This window comes from Dermacentor silvarum, chromosome 4 (genome assembly GCF_013339745.2).
Source record: "Dermacentor silvarum isolate Dsil-2018 chromosome 4, BIME_Dsil_1.4, whole genome shotgun sequence".
Lineage (NCBI taxonomy): Eukaryota > Metazoa > Arthropoda > Arachnida > Ixodida > Ixodidae > Dermacentor > Dermacentor silvarum.
Genome location: NC_051157.2, coordinates 227,142,376 through 227,164,888, shown reverse-complemented (window position 1 = coordinate 227,164,888; position 22,513 = coordinate 227,142,376). Strand labels below are relative to the sequence as shown.

Genomic DNA, 22,513 nt, shown 5'->3' with positions numbered 1-22,513 from the left:
CTTTACAGCCGCGTTACATATACCACTTGACATTGACCACTACATTGAATACATCATACCATTGCCTGGCGTTCTTTGGCCTTCCGTGGCCCTTGCGCCATAAAACCGCACTAATCATCAATGAGATTGCCGATGCTGAAGCAAAGTGTGTCCTCGGCAAGGGCCTGCGAACTGTTGTGCCATTCTTTACACCGGACATCACATGCCTCCTGTCAGAATTAATGAGGAGTGCGACGAGAAGATACTGAACCCAGCCAACCACTCGCCACGTCCGCCTTTAAAGGCAAGATCCCATTAGGCACTTTTCCGTTCTGCGTGGGATTCCACGCCCTCATAACTGCCTGATACACAGACTACGATTAGGCGTCGCTTTCACGCGCAAGTACTTGCACATCATTGGATGGGCAGACTCCCCGGACTGTTCAGCATGTGGCGTTGTAGAGACTATAGACCATGTGCTTGTGGTGTGCCCTGTGTATGCGTGCGAAAGACTGACACTGGCAGGTACCTTGAGGCATATTTAGACAATAGACCACTGTCGGAGGACCTCCTGCTAGGCGCATGGCCGGAGAGTTGGCAGACGATAGAGGCAATGTGTGCTCCGTCACGTTTCTTAGGCGACACGAACCTGGACTCGTGCTTGTACCACTTATGCGTTGTGTTATGTCACCTCGCATCATCCCCCATTGTGACCCTCTTTCTTCCCCTTCCCTTGCGTAGAGTAGCAGACGAAATACTGTATTTTCCGGTGTATAAGCTGCATTTAAAAAATTTTTTTCGTTGGTGCATCTTATAGAACTGTGCGACATATGTGCATTTTAATTTTTTTTTCGGAAAAACTGCTGTCAAAATCAGATTGGAGGCTATGGCCACGCGAAGCACGCTGGGTTGACCTACTCTGCTGCTTAATCGCTACGGGTTCTGTGTGCGCTATTGAGGTACCGGGTTCTTCTCGTGATTGAGTTCCCGAGCGCCGTGTGAGGACGGAGCAGCAACGCAAGCGGCGGCAAGCCGACTGTGACTCGACCGTCCCCGAAGTTGTCACATCTGCAGATCGCTTTCAAGATATGGTGTGTGCTGCTGCGCAAACTACGCAGTTGCTACAGTACAAGCGACCACCACTTCCTTCTGCTCTGCCTTCCCGCTTTCCTCCCTTGTGCGCAATTCGGCTTGCCATCGCACGCTTTCAGTTACACATACGGCATATGGCACGCAGGGATGATGTTATCGCCCTTGGACTTTATACAGAACATCGCGGCGACCACCACTGCAGAAATGTGCCTGGAGTGTCTATATCATTGCTATCACAAGTTATATAGGAATGGCACCCATGCGCTTGCGCCTGACTCGCGATCACAGAGTGAAACGTCACTAATCCGTACCTGCCAACTCTCCCGAATTGTCCGGGAGCCTCCCGAATTTTGCTCACATCTCCCGATTGTATGGATGCAACCGCAAATCTCCCGAAAAGTAGTCGCCACAGCACAGCGTTTTTTTTTTTTTCGTTCTGCTTTTTTTTAACGCCTTATCGCTATAACCATATTACGCCTTGTAATATAACCATGCAAAAAAGCAGCGCGGGAGCAGTTAGTCACCAGCATGCACCTTGAATCGTGGTAGCGGCCACCAGCACCACCGTGAACGCAAGCAACCGACGGGCGCTGCCATATGGGATTTTCTGGATTGGCTCGTCTCTGGCTGGCTCACGTGTTTTTATCAATCCAGTCGTTAATCGGTCGTGAGTGCGCTACGCTCTTGGCTTTGTCAGGTTGTCGAGTGAAGTGCGGAATGCCAAACTACTCTTTGTTGCCCTGAGTTTAGTTAAAGCGATAGATGGCGCTTTCATAAGGCAAAAATAAGTACTTGCAAGTATTTATGATATGATATACGACTGACTTTCCGTGCTTTGTCACTTTGGGGAGAGGTGACAAGTATGTACTCTCCACCATGTGCGCTGTGTCGCACGGTGGCAAAATTTTTGTTGACCCCCCTCCCCTTGAGCGGCGGTCTCCCGAATTTTCATGTTGCTAGGTTGGCAGGTATGCTAATCTTTTTTAATCGCTTACCGAACAAACAAACAGGTGCGTCTTATGCACCGGTGCGACTTATATACGTTTTTCTTAGGAACAACTGCCATTTTGAGGGGGGGGGGGGTGACTTATACAGAGGTGCGACTTATAGCTTGGAAAATACGGTACTCCATTTTCTGGCCGACCTCTCTGCATTTTCCAATCAATAAACTTCTTGTGAATATTTTCTGCAATACAGAAAGCGATTAATATGCGTATAGTTCTTCAATTCTTTAACTTCTCCATTTTTATAGATTAATACGATGTTGGCATTCTTTGAAGTATCCGGTACACTTAAGGCATTGCATATAAACGGTCGCAAGGTCTTTGAGTATAACATCTCCTCCATCGTTTATCAAACGACTGTTATTTGATATGCTCCTGCTGCTTCAGTCCTGGAAATACCTTGCAAAGCCCTTCTAACTTCATCGCTAGTTACATGTGGGACATTGAATCCTGTTCATTGGTAATTCCAGTCAGGGTTACGTGGCTTCTCTGGGTACTGCACTCTGTGTATAGAATTCCACTGCTGCCTTTACTTTATCATCATCATAGCTGATGACATTGCCATGCTTATCTTTCCAAAGAAGTAAGAAACACAAAAACAACTGTGAACATTCAATGTTAACCAAAAAGGAAAGTCCTGGACACATTACTTATAGGATCCTGCAACATAAAAATAGTCTATTCATTGGAAATCTGCATTATAATGATGGGAAATGTGGATAATGTGATGAACTTTCAGGTCTATTGCACAGGGGACACTTTCTGTTGCCAGTTAAAATGGTGATTGATTTACAACTTATGCACTCTTTGTACGGTCATTGGGGATGAAGTGGAACAGCAGTTAAAAAATGTGGGGGAGAAAGATCCTTATGGTAGGCTGTGCAACACTTGCTGCAAAGCCCATTTCTCGATACATTGGTCGATGACGGGCACATGCAATCACTCTGAACAAGCTACCTGAATGAAATGCTTTACTTTAGATTTTGTAAAGTGTTGAACTTGCCGTGTACTGATACAAGTAGTTGCAAATGTCGATTGCCTGCGTATAGTGTCTCTGTGTCCTTATGTCAGTGATTCTTGCCATTGTATGATACAGGTTGTGTTGCTTGTGTAATTTCAAATTTGTTGTGTCAAGCGTTTGCAGTGATAGTGTTAAACACAGACACAAGACAGCATCGCTTGAAATCGGGCTAATTGGTAAGGTTAAATTTTTATTGCACTGGGAAACCTCTCAGTGCACTGCGCAAGATGCAAATGCAAACCCATTTTTGTTGACATTTCAATTCTAGCAAGATTGTGGATAAAAACAAATAGGGAAATCTTGGAAACGTGTGCCATGTTATTCGGAACCGCAGGCTAGTGAGTCAGAGCTCCTTTTATAAGCTTGGCCAGTCAAGGAGTGGATTTTCTGAGCAGCAGTTGAAGTCACGCATTGCATGTTTATGACTGTTTCTTCATTGGTTGTTTGACGGTGTACACTTCACCTGTTCCGCCTTGTTCAAGTTGTTTCTTCACGCTAGCACAAGAAAAGTTTGAAACAAGTCTGCACACGTTCTTGTAATCATCATTTGTGCAATGCTGCCTGTCCAGCATTGTTGAAATTGGGCTTTAGCTTCTCTACACAGAGCACCCGAAGACTCCTCCTTTGGCTGCATTGCAGAGTACTCTTTTTTTTTGTGCCTGAAAATACTTGGCTGCATTTTGAGATTGTTGGTGTCTATCTTTCAGAGCTCTCCAATATCCGGTGTCATTGAAGACGGAGCACTTTCACCAGGAACTCGGCGGGGTGTCACATCACAGGTGAGATGTCGAACCTTGGGTGCTTTGTGCAGAGCTGTTGTGCCTTTTGTGTACTGTATTGTAAATCAGGCAGTTCTGGAAGAAAGTTGCTTTGCAGGTTCATCTAGACTTACTAGAACATTGGTTGTCGGTCATGGCCTCAATTAAAATTTAGGCTTGCCTTCATTTGTAATTGCCTTTTGTTCAAGCAGAGATTTTCTTTAACTCTTTGCTTGTTTCATGTGCTTTCTTGTTTCTTATTTGCACTGTGGTTAATGATTACACTATACCCATGTTTGTTGACATGCATGACATTTCTTGTACTTTTATATAGAGTTTTAAAACTTGTGGCGTCTAAAACATGCTCTCAGGACAATGGAACGGCAACACAGTAGTGCAAACAATCACAAGGACATTTATTGCACCTTTGCACCTTTCCTACATCAGTGCCAGCTACCCAAAGCCCAACCTATAGAACGTGCCGACGGGTGCTGACGAATCGAGAAAGTGCGACTCACCTCAACAGGATAGCGACGAATATGTTCACCCCCATGCTGGGCACCAACGCCTAATTGTTCACGTGCACAGTCATGTGAACAGTGTCGCGCTAAAACGATCGAGTTCATCCATCCTGGTGCCGTGCTCTGAAGTCTTTCTCGGGACGGTCCTGCATAGCGGGTCGGCACACACGTGAAACGCCCGTGCAGCTCGCCTACCCCAAGCCCGAGAGAGAGGCTACTCCCTTTTGTGGGCCCGAATAATTTTGCCGCCAGGTGGCATTAGCAGCGCTACACCAGCGTCATCTCTCGCACCATTGTGCCACTACACCGAACACTGGTGCGCTGTGCCATGCAGGCAATTACAGGAGATACGAGAGGGGAAGACGGCATTGGGGGAGGGCTTCAGAGATTCCGAAGCGGTGCTTGCAGTGCCACTGCAGCTGTGATAAAATCAAGATTAACAGCAAACCAAATGTTGTGCTAACATGCATTTTGTTGCTAATATCTATCCCGAGTATTAATTTGAATAAATGAGAATATCAGTTGGCTTGTAATGATTACCTTCAAAATGCAGATTATTTTTCATCCACTAGGTGAACAGTATTGACAGCTTGCTGTTTTATGCTCAAGTTCGTAAAATTGACAACTGAACTAAGAATAGCAGTAATTTGTCTTGGTCATTTATATAATGTGAAAGAAAATGACTGCTTACATAATCATTTGTAGTTTACTAATGTTAAATGTTGCTTCTGAGGAAGTGATCAGCTCTCAAGCCATTCCTTCTATGGATGCCCCCATGTTTGTGGATGGAAAGGGCAAGTGCCTGACGCGAACACCATGTGCCGTCCAGCTTGTGACTGCGCAATGGTGAGCCCTGTGCCAAGGCTGTTTCCATTGGTGGAAACATGCTTTTCCTGCTGAGATGGAGAAAGCTTTGAGGCATATAGGGACCTATGCAAACCCGTGGGAGTGCAACGTGCACTCCTAGGTCTGCACCAGGCCAATGGAGCCTTGGACGAAGGGCCCCACCCATCAAGCTTCCCCCTTTTATCCCCTTTGCCATTTTTCAAATGAAGTTTCTCTCTCAAAGGTCAGTGTCGAGGCTTTAGTTAGGGGTATGCAAGTAGTGGTTTTTGAAACTGAATCGAATACAGATCGAAACAAATATTGAATACTTTTCAAATAATGAACAGCCGTTATCACAATTAATATAAAACGATGTTCACATCCCTTTAGTGAGCATGTTTCTGTCATTACGTAATGCATTATGAAGCATTAATGAAAAGCACAAATGGAGCATTAGAAGCAAACAAGTTGCACAGGGTTCTTCAAAGAGTGCAAATGATCGCTGTACAGCCTGTATATTAGTGTGACTACCAAAGTGATGTAGCCCACTCAAGGTCTCATGCTTTATGTCTATACCATGTCTGCAGGGTGATAATTTACCCTAATTATGCTCCATTTTTATGTTTATTTGGGTGCAGTTGACGTTCTGATAAAGTATTCGAAAATTATTCTCATTTACAAGTAGTGACTATTCGATTCAAAGACTGAATTGAATAGGATACTATTTGATTTGATCTCGTGATTCGGCCTCAAGAATCAAATAGGATACTATTCGAGATGTTATTCGAAAGTTTTGAATATTCGCACGCCTCTATTAGTTGTAGGAATTGGCTAGTAGGACCAAAGATAGGTTGATAACATGCACCAAGAGCTTGTGCAACGCTCAGTCAAAGGAAAGCATAAAACAACTCTTCAATAAACCCACTTAAAAGTCAGCGTTCTTTCCTGTCACTTTGTTTCCTTCCAAAAATTGTTGCACTGTACCTACATTATTCAGTATGAACCAACTCACCCAAAACAAGCAGCTGATGCTGTTGTAACTCTTGTCATTGAAACTTGGTAGTCAAAGCTGACATGGTGTTCAAAGTGAGGCTTAGCCAGTCTGGAATGCTTGTCGTGCAAGGCTTGACAGTTGCCCTCACTGGATGCCTGGCTCTGTAGGGGTTTGCAAAGAGCTGTGTGTGTGCTTGTGCTGCTCTCCTTGCAAGGTGTCTGGATGATGTGCAGATCAGAGATGCCATCCGGCAGTCCTTCACGCTGGCCCGGCAGCAGCTCTCCCAGAAGCACAAGCGAGACGCCGCCGATGGCGACACACAGCAGGGTGAGTCGCATGTGCGCTCATGTTGAGAGTAGTTTTTGCTCCCATGCCTTGTGTGCCCCTCCAGAAATTTCAATTGTACCCGGGAAATTCTCAAGTGCCATTTTACCGCACAAATTTTTCGGATTGGTTCATTGTTAGAGGAAATTTTAAAAATTGACACACTGCTTCACCGTTGCCAGGGGGCAAGCTCTCTCTTTGCTTCGACTAGTGTCCACATACAACATTCCTTCCTTGCTATCTCTGCCGTACTGTAGCTAAGGAAACTGTGTGACATTCACGTCATGAACTGCGAGCTCTTTGCAGCCGTTAGCACTCCAGTGCACGGTAGTTGAACTCTCCTTTTTTTTGTCTGGTTCTCGGTGACTGTAGACCATGTCCAATGGCAGCATTGGATCTCTGCCATACAACAAAAAGTTGGGCTAACTGTGTCTTTGTGCCTTAGTGTTTCAAAAGAAAACAGTCGAACCCACTTGCAAAAATATTCAATTGCCAAGAAAATTCCGTCATTATAACCAGGTTGCACTAAAAAAACGGAGGGGACTGACATGAAAACATTTCAATTAGAAACAAGTACAGTTCTTTATGATGTTACCTTTATCAACAATATTGGAATACAGTGAGCAGTCATGACGCTGTGAATTTCATGTTAGCTCGGCCCTATGTGCACTTTGCAATTCCCAATTAAAGAGGCGATGCAGCTTAACTTTGTAGAAGGGCAAAGAGTGAAATAAAAAAAAATGGGGGCAGCTTCACACTAGTGCTGCGAAGTAGCTGGCGGCCCTTCCCCAGCTTTAAGTTGGCTTTTCATTCGCTTTCACTTGGTTCTCTCTCGAGCGTCTTCATCTTCTTCCACAGCTGGCACGTTGGCGCCCTTCGGTGCCATTGCTCCCGCATTCGTCGTAGTCTTCTTCCACATTGGCTCCGTTGTCGCTCATCATTCCAGTGTAGAATTTGTCAGGATATGGGGGGATGCCAACGGCCCTCTGCCTCGACACACCGAGCCCCGCGGTTGGCGCATGCCTGCGCATCAACCGCGGTCCGGTACAAGCTCGAGGAAACAATAGACGACAACCACGTGTACACTCGGAAAGCATTTATTATGACTGCAACTAACACTTCGAGCAGGCCAGCTAGCTATAGTTGACATCGCTGAGGGTTCCCTTAAAGAGAATAATACACTAGGTAAAGAAGGGCTTCCGACTTACCAACTGGGGAATACGGGGGGCCGCGGCGTTTGCCGCGGCAAGAACGCGGTTGACTAACCACGTGCGGGAATACAGGAGCGACGGCTGAGACTTGCCGCTTGCTGGAGACCAAAGAGACCCGGGCGATATCAGCGGGATCTCACGTGACCCACCCGGTGGCGCTGATAGCGCTTGCGATTCCCGCGCGCCGCCCGCGGAAGGAAAGCTTCCCCTCTCCCAACTCTCCCTGTCACGCATGCGCTTGACGCGACGTTCGCTGCCCGTGCGGCGGTTATGGGACCCGAGGATTCCCACAAATTTCACTTCTCTTAAGTAGTGGGACGTGTAGAGCTGCTGCCGGACACCGACCGCGTTTCCCCGCGGTCGTGCCCGGTGTCCGTCGCTGCAGCCGATGCCTCTGGTGGCGGCTTGGCAGGTAACCTCACGAGGCAAAGTGTGTCTCCGCGCCTTGGCGATGTGGAACTATATACTCTGGAGTGAGGTCATTGCCTAGCTTTGCTCCCGCGCGGCTGTGGGGTGAAGCTAGGCAGAGCTGCGGTGGAGGAGCAAGCGGCGCTGCTGTGGAGGTTAGGCAATGCGTCGCTAGGTGGCGCTGTGGCGGGAGTGGCGGCGGGGTGAGGAGGTGGCGGTGCAGCTGGGCCAAGGAGGTGCAGCTGGGCCAAGGAGGTGGCCCACGTTCTGTTGCTAGGCGACGCCCGTGACGTCATCACCAGGTGGAAGGGTTTTCTGCGTACACCACCGGATTACCTCCAGCTTACACAGCTTCACTGTTAAAAAGGTGCTTTGCAATGATTGGAAGATTGGTGCCCTGCCGTTTGGAGCCAGACCAGGGTGTTTGAGAATGAGTACTCTTTTTCCCACTGATGACAATTTGTTTGCAGCAGGTGGTATGAGTACAGAAATCATGGAGCTTGTTTCATTAATCCATTGCAGTGTCTATCCAGATGTCTACTCTGGCTCATAGTCTACTTGCAGTGTAGAAAAAGCTATGGGGCATGCTGAGGCACTGCTCAGTCAGAAACAGAATGAAGTTTACATGTTTTGGCATCAGTTGCATTGCAGATATGGTGTAGACCGCTTATAACGTAAGTCGCCGGAGTCGCGAATATCCGCACTATAAGCGGTACCACACTATAACCAAAACAACTATTTTATTGGGATAATGGACACTCCAGGCTCATTTCTGCCATCGCTGTCACAGTGCTCTAGGTTCCGTATTCGCCTACTAAATAAATTAACAAGCATGGTGTCATGCACGCACAAGCAAACATAAACACATCTCGTTCGTTGACCGCGGAAATGAACTTGTCAAAACGCTCGAGTGACGAAGCTCGGCGAGTGAATTGACCTTCGTGCTATCATGCCTCTCGCTTCAATGCGACCTATAAGCGGCGAAAACACGGCGTGCGGCGGACTTTCCCCATCGCAGATTGCTTTCAAGATAGGGCCAAGGCGATCGTATCGCCGAAGTGGATCGTCGCAGATTGCGTCCTGCTTCGGTCCACTGAAACCATTCCGCATTGCTTTGCTGGCGAAAATTCTCTCCTTCTGTTTGCGCCAGTCCCGAACGCAAGTTTCGGATTCTCCGAACGCCCGTGATGCGGCCCGGTTTCCGTCCGTCTCCGCACACATGATCACTTTCCTTTTACACGATGAACTCGGTACTTCATGCTGATGGAGCAGATGCAGAGAACGTGAAGACAGACAGTAGATTATTGCCTAAGCATGTGTACTGCAGCACATGGAGGAAGCTACGGTAGCTAGGCTCGAGAGTAGCTAGGCTTGACGCGCGTGCAAGGCGGCCATTTTGAAATGCTGACGACTATATGGTAACGCAAATTTAGGGTCGTACTCGATTCTAACGCGCACGCAATTTTTCGACCTGTTTTATTGGAAAAAAAAAATGTCACAGTTTCGCCCTAAGGGCGAAGCAATGAATGCGATAGCAACACAGCAATGTCATACGAAGTAAGGTGAGCGGCTTTGGTAGCAATGTGAATTGTAGTAAACATGAGCTGATTAAGTAAGCAGGTGTGCTGCGCCGTAAGTAGACCGACATGAAGAGAGACTCGATGACCACGAGAAGGCGCTTGTGAAACGGTGGTGTTGATGAGAAGCGCTTCCCGTGGGCAGCGCGTGCGAAGGGACACACCTGTAGCGCTGCACTGCCGATCCGGGCAGCATTGCATGTGTAGCGTGCGTTGGAAAATGTGGCCCGACTATTACTAACTGAATGAACAAGCGTGGTGTGAGCGCGCACAAACAAACATGAATAGATCACACTGAATGACTGCAGACAACGACTGTCAAAACGCTGGCAGCAAGCATACGCCGCAGCGGGCGAAGGTACATGCGGTCTATCGCTTAAACGGAAACTGAGCGGCGAATGCACGGCGCATAAAGGTCAGAGCCGTGGGGAGATAAGAGACGGTGCGGACGAGCGACGAGCGCAGTTGTTGGCAGAGTCCCCCCCGCTCCCTCCGGCGCTGGCTTCCTGCTTCCTTGCTTGCGCGTGGGAGATGAGTGCGTTCGCTCTCCGTGATAGCGCGCGTCCCCGCACGCTTCCGCTCGGGCATACGGCGCGCGGTGAAGATTTTATCTATAGGGAACCTGACGGCGACGGCGACGACGACGGCGATGGCGACGCCGATGGCAGAAATCCGGTTGAAGTGTCCATATAATTGCTATCGCAATAAAAGTACGCGTTAGATTCGAGTAAATACGGTGTTTGTGGCTTGAGGAGAGCGTTTGCCATCTAGGTTGACTGCCGAAATTCCAGGCAGCCGCACTGTAACTGGTATTTCGTGTCCCGCAACTGCACTATAAGTGATACGCGTATACATAGAGTGCTATGGGAAAAGTAATGGGAGTCTGAAAAGACCGTATTATATCCGTTCCTGCACTATAAGCTGCACTATAACCTATACTGTACATAGGTTTGGTGTAGTCAACATGCAATGAACAGTGAAATTGTTCACCAAGTGTGTGGTTCATTGATAATGTGTTGAGCAAGAAGTCTGTGTTGTTCATTGAATGGCTGTACTCTTTTCCCGCAGTCTGTGAGACTAGCCATGGCAAAAGGATTTTTGCTGATGACTTGTTGTAAACGTGCACACTCATAGCTGCACTTGTTGGATTGCCAAAAACTTGGTTGCTTCATGCCTTCTCTGTCATTGTGGGCTCCTCTTGTGCAGCGGACAGCAGCAGCGAGGTGTCCATCAAAGACGTCCAGAAGAGGCTGGTTTATGTCAGGTCCATCAAAAGGGTGAGTGCCTCACTTTCATGTAGCATCAAGGGTTGAGCGCTGCTATTAACAATGTGCCTACTGTAAGAGCAGCTGGCTCAAAGACAGACCATGTTCTGTGGTCTTTACTGACTCATCCAAGCTTCAACAGTAGCCAGTATTGTTTGAGAAGACTTCTATGGAAATCAGGTTTCAGTATCATCTAGAAAAGATAATCACACGTACAGAGAATGCTAAGAAAAGCATCAACATTTCTTCATGATTTCAAAGAAAATCAAAAAAAGTCTTTTGAATCAACCTTGAAATTATGCCTTTTTTAGTAACAGTGGATCACCATCTTTATGCATCTTGGCCAGAAAGACTTTTTCTTCATTGCTCCCAATATAAGTTTCATAAATGCAGTTAGGTTCCCATCCCACAAATTTAATTCCTCATTTTTATATTTCTGTGGCGGAAATTTGTGGTTTACAAAATTATTCTCCCTAGCAACCTGCACCTTTCTGTTTAGCATCACTGCGAATTTTCCTCTTTTTTTTTTTATCTGTTGTCACGAATGCTGGGTTCTTCGGATCCTTAAAAGTATCATTTACACGTGTGTTCAGTTTAAAGCCTCTTTTCTAAGCGAGCAAATATTGAGCACTGTTGTCGAAATGTTGAGCCCATGACTCTTGGCTGGCACCATCCAGCCAATGGCAACAGACCTTGGCTAAGTCCGCAACAGAACATTACCTCGTTATTGTCTGAAATCAATCTTGTCATGCATGTAAAGATTAATGTTTGTGCAAGTTGGTCTAGTACGATTGCAGGAAGTGGGCACCAGTGTCGCTTGGTGCCTATTTCCTGCAGTCAGTGGCACCAGTCACGATGGCAGTTTTGGGACAACGCTTGTGTCCGGTGAGCGAAGGCAGGCCAAGGAGGCAAGTGGCACACCAGAATCTGCACATTTTGCTGATGGTAAAATATACTTTGGGACTGGTTGGTCAGCAATGGGGGCATGGCTTGGGCACAGTGCCAGAGTATGGTGTACAGGGCAGTGTGCTGTAATGTATTTGGAGAACCTATGCAGTGACGCCACCAGAAGGGCAGCACAAGCAACTGGTGTGCGTAGCGCGCAAAATTTAAGCTTGTAGTGCAAAACATTTCTCACTTATGAAGTATAACGCTGTCAAAACACAATTGAAGTAGATGTAATTTACATAATATTGTCACGGAGCGGCATATTTTCGAATGGTTTGGACGCTGATTAACGACACGCCGAATTATGAGCGTCAAACACGTGGGCTCCTGCCTGTGCAGCGTATAATGCATTCGACATCGACACGCCGAATTACGAGCGTCAAACACGTGGGCTCCTGACTGTGCAGCGTATAATGCATTCGACATCGACACGCCGAATTACGAGTGTCAAAAACGTGGGCTCCTGACTGTGCAGCGTACAATGCATTCGACATCGACACGCCGAATTACGGGCGTCAAAAGCGTCGTGGCCGCTTGGGCTGCCATCTCGATTCCAGACACGTCACGCCGATTACGGACCCCGAAGTGTGCGCGTACGGCCACGTGGTAGTGCCGGGCTCAACCTTGGCCCTTGACATTGGGAGAGAGGCTAATCTGCGGTTCTTCGTCCATAGTGAGAGTGCGGCCAAGATTGTTGGGAGCTAAGAGCGCTGAATTCGGAGAACGCTACATAGCGGCAGTTTCCCTACCTAGGGAACTAGGGAAAGGAGAGGCTATTTAAGCGCATGTTTTGGGCCCTGCTGATTAGTCTAGAAGCTGAACCTATGCGCTGCTGAGAAGCCGTTGGGGGGCTAGTGCCGTCCAGTATCGCCTGGGCCGCCTGGCCACGTCGGAACTCCGAGGAACTTGTTGACGTACGAGACGTCAAACCAGCATCTGCAACGAAGCTCACGGTAGTTCGCATCAAGTTAGCTCAACCTGCTTGAGAGAAGACGTCCAATCTAGACTCCCGGGAAACCCAGCTCAGCAATTCGCATCCAACTCGACGAGATCGGACTATCCACCCCAACTATGCCGCTACAAGCCCGCGGCCAACGCGGCTATCGTCTGTTACACGTGTGGTGGAAAGGGTCACCGTTCATACAACTGAGAAGCCGTTGGGGGGCTAGTGCCGTCCAGTATCGCCTGGGCCGCCTGGCCACGTCGGAACTCCGAGGAACTTGTTGACGTACGAGACATCAAACCAGCGTCTGCAACGAAGCTCACGGTAGTTCGCATCAAGTTAGCTCAACCTGCTTGAGAGAAGACGTCCAATCTAGACTCCCGGGAAACCCAGCTCAGCAATTCGCATCCACCTCGACAAGATCGGACCGCCAGCATTCTTCGGGAAAGCTTTGTGCACCGACTTCCACGGTTTATGGACTTGCTGCTGCTGCCCGGCCATGCGTATGGCACCATTTGTTTTCTTTTGAACTCTGATTTCTATTGAACTTTGCTTTAGTGTTTAGTGTATTCTTGTGTATTTGATCCTCGCACTGTTTCATTTTTATATCTACTGTTCACTGCTCGTATTTATTTGTCTTCATCATTGTGTTAGATTAAGTTCAGGTGTGTTAGTCTGTTTTGTGTTTTTTTATTATTGTATTTTATTAATCTGTGTGTATTTATCAGCCGATAAATATCTTGTTTTTTTCGTTTACTTCCGACTCTGACTCTTTTCACTGTGCTCGCTTGCGTACGGAACGACCAACCAGCTTGTCTACCCCGTCGATTGACTTCGCGCCGACGACGAATCGGGAACAGCTGTGACATAAACTGGCGTCCGCGAACAGGACGTTCCGTACGAGGGCAGCACGGTGAACTGAGAACGATAATCGTGGATATTTATCAAGTAGTGCTACTGACACATTCTTGTGCAGTGTCGAATGCACGTGCATGCGAATTGCGAGTGCTCGGTTTTTGGTAGTGTAGCCGCATTTTGGAGGGAATGGAGTTCGAGAAGTGGGTAGAAATAGGCAAACAGTTGGGCCTAGAGGGCGCCGAGCTGAAGACATGGGTTGCGGAACAGCAGGGGCAGGCCCGAGAAGAGCGGGCGTTGGCCCGAGAGGAAAAAGAGAAAGAGCGAGTGGCGGCGAAGGAAGCCGACGAGCGCGAAATACAGTTGTTACAATTAAGGATTCAGCTTAATCAAAGTGGCAACGAGAGCAGGGCTAGCAACGAGCACCTGGAAGTACAGGAGGAGAACAGTTTACGGATAAATACTAGCAGGCTTCTCGTTTCCTTCGACGAAAGAAGGGACGATTTGGACGCATTTATCCGGCGATTTGAGAGTATCGCCAAAGGTCAGAAGTGGCCCGAAAGCCAGTGGTCGACCGCGCTTTCAACTTGTTTAAGCGGAGAAGCGCTTAGCGTTTACGGTAGATTACCGCCGAGCGATGCAGCAGATTACACAAAAATGAAGACCGCTCTCCTGAAGCGTTTTCGCTTCACAGCAGACGGGTTTCGCGACAAGTTCAATAACGAAAAACCTGTGGGGAGTGAAACGGCAACCCAATATGCGGCTCGGCTAAGCCATTATTTCGATAGATGGGTCGAACTGTCCAAAACCAATACGGAGTTCACTTCCCTTCGCGCACTGCTGATCAAAGAGCGATTTTTGCATGGTTGCGGTCCGAATTTGTCGCTTTGCTTAAAGGAGAGGAAATCAGAATCTTTAGAGGATATGCTAGAGCTGGCAGACCAGTTCTTGGAAGCTCAGGGTGGAGCAAACCTTGGGAAAACAAAGAAAGATGGTCCCGACGTTGCCGAGAGACAGGAAACTGCAAAGAGGGGTACCGGTCACCCGCAGATACCGCGGTGTTACCTCTGCAATCGCGGAAACCATCCACCCCAACTATGCCGCTACAAGCCCGCGGCCAACGCGGCTATCGTCTGTTACACGTGTGGTGGAAAGGGTCACCGTTCATACAACTGCCGAGAGGGCTCTAATAGACTCCAGGCATCGTGCGTTTACGCCCCCACCGAAGTGGCTCACCAGGATCATATACCCGACGAATATCTCGAGCTGAGAAATGGGGATAAGGTTCCCGTCGTCAACGCGATAATGGCGACGCAACCAAAATTTCTCGCCAGGGCCCTTCCGGTGGTTTCGGGGACCCTGGGAGGGAAAGACATATCAGTGTTGCGAGACACAGGGTGCAACACGGTGATCATAAGGAGTGACCTAGTGAACGAGGAACAGCTAACGGGTGCCAGCAGCCTCGTCTACTTGGTTGACGGAAGTGCCAAGATGCTACCCGAGGCGCGAATCCAAGTCGACACCCCGTACTTTACTGGCCTCCTTACAGCGCTTTGTATGCGAGAGCCGCTATATGACCTAATTTTGGGAAATATAGAAGGCGCAAGATCTCCGGAGGATCTGAAAGACGAGACCGAAGAATCCGCCGGTGGGGCCAAGACCAAACAAGAACCCGTGGCGGCAGCTATCACCCGCGCCCAGGCGCAGGCACAGTCGAGAGGGTTTTCCCAACTCCAGGTTCCTGGGGCCACGGCAGAGTTACCAGGCGAGGACGGGTACGGGAACGAGCAGAGAAATGATGAGACGCTCAAGCAGTGTTTCACAAGGATCAACCAGAAGCAGACATGCTCAAATGAGAAGGGAAGCGTTGAATTCACACAGAGAGACGGGCTGCTTTATCGGCGCTACACGGAGAAGAACGGACGGTCAGTGCGTCAGCTCGTCGTGCCTAAGTGCCACCGAGACGCGGTGTTAAAAACGGCACATGACGGTATAATGGCCGGCCACTTGGGCACCCAGAAGACGAAGGATCGGATTGCTGAGGAATTCTATTGGCCGGGCATCACGGCCGATGTGAAAAGGTTTGTCGCTTCTTGCGATATTTGCCAGTGCACAGTTCCTAAGGGAAAAGTGCCACGCGTCCCAATTGGAAGGACACCCGTAATTGAAACCCCGTTCAAGCGGGTGGCTATCGACATAGTGGGTCCTATACAACCACCCTCAAAACACGGGAACAGGTACATTCTAACCCTGATGGATTATGCAACCCGCTATCCGGACGCCGTGGCGCTACCCAGCATAGAGACAGAACGAGTGGCCGAGGCCTTGGTCGAGATGTTCTCCCGATTTGGCGTCCCCAACGAAGTGCTGAGTGATCGAGGCACGAATTTCACGTCAGACCTAATGAAGGAAGTAGCTCGGCTTCTTTCCGTGCGCCAGCTCCACACCACCCCGTACCATCCCATGGCCAATGGCATGGTGGAAAAGTTCAACGGAACTTTGAAGTTGATGTTGAAGCGCATGTGCGCAGAAAAGCCAAAAGATTGGGACCGCTACCTCGCGCCTCTCCTTTTCGCCTACAGGGAAGTCCCCCAGGCCAGTATGGGCTTTTCGCCTTTTGAATTATTATACGGCCGACATGTGAGAGGCCCCTTGGCGATCTTAAAGGAACTGTGGACGAATACCGAACTCAGCGATGAAGCAAAGACGACCTATCAGCATATCTTCGACCTTCGGAACCGACTGGAGGAAACTTGCCGGATAGCACACGAGGAGTTGGAGAAGGCAGGGGCACGATACGCGAAACTTTACAACCGCAAGGCAAAGGAACGACAGTTTCACCCTGGAGACAGGGTATTGATCTTGCTCCCTACCGACAACAACAAGCTGCTCCTGCAGTGGAAGGGTCCTTTTGAGGTCAGAGAGAAGAGAGGAGAGGCCGACTATATCATTGATACGGCCGTCGGGAGGAAAATATTCCACGCCAACTTGCTAAAAAAGTACGAGGAGAGAGACTGCCGTCCAGCCAACGTGTGCAATGCGACATTCGGTGTCCTGGAGTCGGGCGACGATGGGAGTATCCCTACCCCCGAACTACGGAAATCAGAAGGGGAGAAGGACGTCAAACTCTCAGACAAACTAAATGCTGAACAGACCAGACAGGTCCAAAGTGTTGTTAGAAAACACGCACCTATCTTTTCTGACGTCCCGGGCAAAACCGACTGTGTGTACTGCAATCTGCAACTAACCACAAACAACCCCGTCCACGTGAAGCAGTACCCCCTACCCTTCGCGACGCGCGACAGCGTAGAAAGGGAGGTGCGAGAAATGGAGAGACTGAATTGTCGAGAGATCGGAGTCCCCCTACAATTCACCGGTAATTTTGGTGAAGAAGCCAGATGGTACGAACCGGCTGTGCATTGATTTTCGGCGCCTGAACAATGTTCTGGTGGCCGACTCCGAACCCATGACACGGGCCGACGCGGTCTTCGCGACAGTCGGAGAGAAGAGATATTTCTCCAAACTAGACTTTGTGAAGGGCTACTGGCAAATCCCATTATCGGCGGAATCCAGGGCAAAGACGGCCTTCTCGACGACATCTGGACTGTATCAATTCCGTTTTATGCCCTTCGGAATAAAGACAGCTCCTGCTGTGTTTGCGAAATTGATGCGCAAAGTTGCGAACGGTGTACCGGGTGTGGAACACTACTATGACGATGTCCTGGTGGCCACCGAAACGTGGGAAGAACATCTGAGCTCCCTGGAGCTGCTTTTGCAGCGCATCGAGGCGGCTGGGTTAACAGTACGCCCCAGTAAGTGCGAGTTTGGCATGGAGGAGATAGACTTCCTGGGTCATCGAGTCGGACGAGGCATATTGCAACCATTGGGGAAGACGCTGGACAAGATCGAAGCTGCGCCACGGCCGTCAACGAAGCGGCAGGTACGCTCCTTCCTTGGTTTGACCGGATACTACCGGGAATTTATCCCGAGCTACGCCAAAATCAGTGCTCCCCTCACGGAATTAACTCGGAAGGGAAAAAGCAACTCGGTCAAGTGGACACCAGCATGCGAAGAAGCATTTCAAGAACTGAAACACCAAGTCTCCAAGGACCCAATATTGCGACTTCCGGATTTACAGCAGCCCTTCGTGCTCCGGACAGACGCATCAGACACGAGCCTGGGAGCGGTGCTCATGCAAACGTATGAGGGCAAGCTCCACCCCGTAGCTTATGCCAGCCGAAAGCTACTGCCTCGGGAGGCCGCCTACAGCACAGTGGAACGCGAATGTCTGGCGTTGGTCTGGGGGGTCCAGAAATTCTCCATGTTCTTGTATGGTGTTCACTTTTTCGTCCAAACCGACCACCAACCGCTCAGCTACATCAGGCAGGCGAAACAACTGAACGGCCGGGTACTACGATGGAGCTTACTGCTTCAGGAATATCAGTTCACGGTCACCCACATTAAAGGAAGCGAGAACGTGGGGGCCGATTATTTGAGCAGAATATAGGGTCATTCGGCAGTGAAGTTGGAGAATTTTTGGTGTTGTGTGCCTAGACGTGTAGTGCTCTGTTTATTTGTTTTTTTTTTTCGTTTAGTACACGATGTTATTTGATGTATAATGTTATGTATACATGGAACAACCTTCTTTTTCTTGTTTTCGAAAATGCCACTCGTGTAAGTGAATATTATGTGATAATATTCTGAAAGTGGGGGGCTGTGTCACGGAGCGGCATATTTTCGAATGGTTTGGAGGCTGATTAACGACACGCCGAATTATGAGCGTCAAACACGTGGGCTCCTGACTGTGCAGCGTATAATGCATTCGACATCAACACGCCGAATTACGAGCGTCAAACACGTGGGCTCCTGACTGTGCAGCCTATAATGCATTCGACATCGACACGCCGAATTACGAGTGTCAAAAACGTGGGCTCCTGACTGTGCAGCGTACAATGCATTCGACATCGACACGCCGAATTACGGGCGTCAAAAGCGTCGGGGCCGCTCGGGCTGCCATCTCGATTCCAGACACGTCACGCCGATTACGGACCCCGAAGTGTGCGCGTACGGCCACGTGGTAGTGCCGGGCTCAACCTTGGCCCTTGACATTGGGAGAGAGGCTAATCTGCGGTACTTCGTCCATAGTGAGAGTGCGGCCAAGATTGTTGGGAGCTAAGAGCGCTGAATTCGGAGAACGCTACATAGCGGCAGTTTCCCTACCTAGGGAACTAGGGAAAGGAGAGGCTATTTGAGCGCATGTTTTGGGCCCTGCTGATTAGTCTAGAAGCTGAACCTATGCGCTGCTGAGAAGCCGTTGGGGGGCTAGTGCCGTCCAGTATCGCCTGGGCCGCCTGGCCACGTCGGAACTCCGAGGAACTTGTTGACGTACGAGACGTCAAACCAGCGTCTGCAACGAAGCTCACGGTAGTTCGCATCAAGTTAGCTCAACCTGCTTGAGAGAAGACGTCCAATCTAGACTCCCAGGAAACCCAGCTCAGCAATTCGCATCCACCTCGACAAGATCGGACCGCCAGCATTCTTCGGGAAAGCTTTGTGCACCGACTTCCACGGTTTATGGACTTGCTGCTGCTGCCCGGCCATGCGTATGACACCATTTGTTTTCTTTTGAACTCTGATTTCTATTGAACTTTGCTTTAGTGTTTGGTGTATTCTTGTGTATTTGATCCTCGCACTGTTTCATTTTTATATCTACTGTTCACTGCTCGTATTTATTTGTCTTCATCATTGTGTTAGATTAAGTTCAGGTGTGTTAGTCTGTTTTGTGTTTTTTTATTATTGTATTTTATTAATCTGTGTGTATTTATCAGCCGATAAATATTGTAACGACGTGGGATCGACGAGGACGCGGAGCAGCACCAACAAAGACACTTTATCAGTCGCAAAGAAAAACCAACAACGTCTTCTTCGTCTCCACGCTTAACCTAAAAGCCCGCGCTGCTTCAACCTTGTCCCCACTGGCACATACCCGCGGCAGTATAGTTGTTCCATTGGCTCCCCCCATAGAAAAAAAATCATCGTCCCGATGACAGAGGCTTGGCAAACTGCGATAAAGAAAAGAACTGTGCAGTCTTGTCAGTCTTCATAGTACGGCTTCATACGAAGCACGTGAACGACTTCGGGTAAATGCCGTCGGCGCTTTGAACAGTGAGAGCCATCCGGAACGACTTCGTAGGTGACGTCACTGATGCGTCGAAGAACTATGTAGGGCCCGAAGTATCTGCGCAGGAGCTTTTCAGAGAGCCCACGCCGACGAATAGGTGTCCAGACCCACACTTTGTCGCCGATGTTGTATGTTACGGGTCTGTGCCGAAGATTGTAGCGTCTGGCGTCACATTCCTGTTGTTCGTGGATTCGCCAACGCGCAAGCTGCCTAGCTGCTTCTGCTCGCTGTGTGATCTCTTCAGCACCCGTCTCGTTGTCATCAAATTCATGAGGGAGCATTGCGTCTAATGTTGTCGTAACCTCACGGCCGTACACGAGGCTGAAGGGTGTCTGGTGAGTGGTCTCTTGACGAGCCGTATTGTACGCGAAGGTGACATAGGGTAAAACCTCGTCCCAGTTCTTGTGCTCGACATCGACGTACATGCTTATCATGTCAGCCAGTGTCCTGTTGAGTCGTTCTGTCAGCCCGTTTGTTTGAGGGTGATAGGCCGTGGTCTTCCGGTGGGCGGTACCACTTAAACGTAGAACGATGTCCAAAAACTTGGCCATGAACGCAGTACCTCTGTCCGTGATGACTACTGCCGGAGCGCCATGTCTTAAAACGATGGATTGAAGAAAAAATTGCGCCGCTTCATCTGCTGTTCCCCGTCGCAGAGCACTTGTCTCGGCATATCTAGTGAGATAATCCGTGGCGACGATTATCCACCTGTTGCCGGTAGTAGACATTGGGAAGGGGCCCAGAAAATCCATGCCTACTTGTGCAAATGGTGTGGCAGGTACTTGAACAGGGTGCAGAAGGCCGGCTGGCTTGACGGAAGGCGGTTTGCGGCGCTGGCAATCCAGACATGTCTGAACATAATGCTTAACGACGGCTGCAAGTCTCGGCCAGTAGTAATTCTGCCGAATCCGTGCCAATGTGCGAGTGTAGCCCAAGTGCCCAGCGGTCGGCTCGTTGTGGCAGGCGTGTAAGATTTCACGTCGAAGCGATGAGGGAACAACGAGTAAGTAGTTGCTGCCGCTAGGAGAGAAGTTCTTCTTGTAGAGTACGCTGCGGAGCAAGCAGTATGACCCCAGCCCTCTTGTAAATAGCCTCGGCACGCTGTTGGTTCGTCCTTCCAGGTAATCAATCAGCGGCAGCAATTCAATGTCATCCCGTTGCTGGCGTGAAAGATCGGCAGTGTCCACGAGTCCCAGAAAGATTGTGTCGTCATCGTCTTGTGCTGCCGTCTCAACAGGAGACCGAGAAAGGCAGTCGGCGTCTGCGTGCCGTTTTCCTGACTTGTATGCGACAGTAAAGTCGAACTCTTGGAGTCGAAGACTCCAACGTGCGAGCCGGCCGGAAGGATCTTTCAAATTAATGAGCCAGCAGAGCGAATGGTGATCGCTAATAACGGTGAAAGACCGACCGTACAAATACGGACGAAATTTCAGAACTGCCCATACCATTGCGAGGCATTCTTTTTCAGTGGTGGAGTAGTTAGCCTCCGCTCGGGACAGTGTCCTGCTGGCGTAAGCAATCACCTTTTCGCTGTCGTCCTGCCATTGTACGAGCACCGCCCCTAGACCGACATTACTAGCGTCTGTGTGCAATATCGTCGCGGCGTCTTCATCGAAGTGTGCAAGCACGGGAGGCGCTTGCATACGTTGCCGGAGCTCGTGAAATGCCCGCTGCTGGTCTTCGCCCCAAGTGAAAGGTATATCTTCTCTGGTGAGCTGTGTTAACGGCCACGCGATGCGTGAGAAATTCGCAATAAATCGCCGGTAATATGCACATAGTCCCAGAAAACGTCGCACGGCCTTTTTGTCGGATGGGGTCGGGAAATTAGCGACGGCAGTAATTTTATCCGGATCAGGTCGGACTCCTTGGTTACTGACGACGTGACCGAGGAACTGGAGCTCTTGAAAATCAAAATGGCACTTTTCAGGCTTTAACGTGAGACCGGCAGATCGTATTGCTTCAAAAACAGTTTTCAGCCTTCGTAGGTGTTCGTCGAACGTTGCCGAAAAGACAATCACGTCAACCAGGTACACCAGGCATGTTTGCCATTTAAGTCCAGAGAGCACAGTGTCCATTAGACGCTGAAATGTGGCTGGCGCTGAACACAAACCGAAGGGGAGTACCTGAAATTCGTAAAGTCCGTCAGGCGTCACAAAGGCGGTTTTCTCACGGTCTCTCTCATCCACTTCGATCTGCCAATAACCGCTTTTCAAGTCCATTGAGGAAAAGTAGCACGCGTTTCGCAACCTGTCCAAGGAATCATCAATACGTGGCAGTGGGTAAACGTCCTTCTTTGTGACCTGATTGAGCTTCCGATAGTCTACGCAGAAGCGCAGGCTACCGTCCTTCTTTTTCACTAAAACTACAGGTGACGCCCAAGGACTATTAGATGGTCGAATAACGCCATCTTCCAGCATCGTCTTCACTTGTCTTTGGATTGCCTCGCGTTCCTTTGGGGCCACGCGATAAGGGTTTTGTCGAATAGGTCGGGCATCGACATCAGTAATGATGCGATGTTTGGTAAGTGGCGTTTGACCAACTTTGGACGCAGATGAGAAACAGCCTTGGTACTGGTTGATGAGCTCAAGAAGACGGTCTCGCTCAACG

General features: G+C 49.2%; 1 protein-coding gene across 6 annotated transcripts in view; it reads left to right on the top strand.

Moving 5' to 3' along the window:
• Window positions 1-22,513, top strand: part of LOC119451014 (DENN domain-containing protein 2D-like) — a 428,171-nt gene that overhangs the window by 25,867 nt on the left and 379,791 nt on the right. For all 6 annotated transcript variants that reach the window (XM_049666396.1, XM_049666395.1, XM_049666393.1 and 3 more), the window contains exons 2-4: window positions 3,804-3,875; window positions 6,428-6,521; window positions 10,921-10,991. In XM_049666396.1, the coding sequence (XP_049522353.1) occupies window positions 3,804-3,875; window positions 6,428-6,521; window positions 10,921-10,991 (237 nt within the window). The remainder of the gene's footprint in view (window positions 1-3,803; window positions 3,876-6,427; window positions 6,522-10,920; window positions 10,992-22,513) is intronic.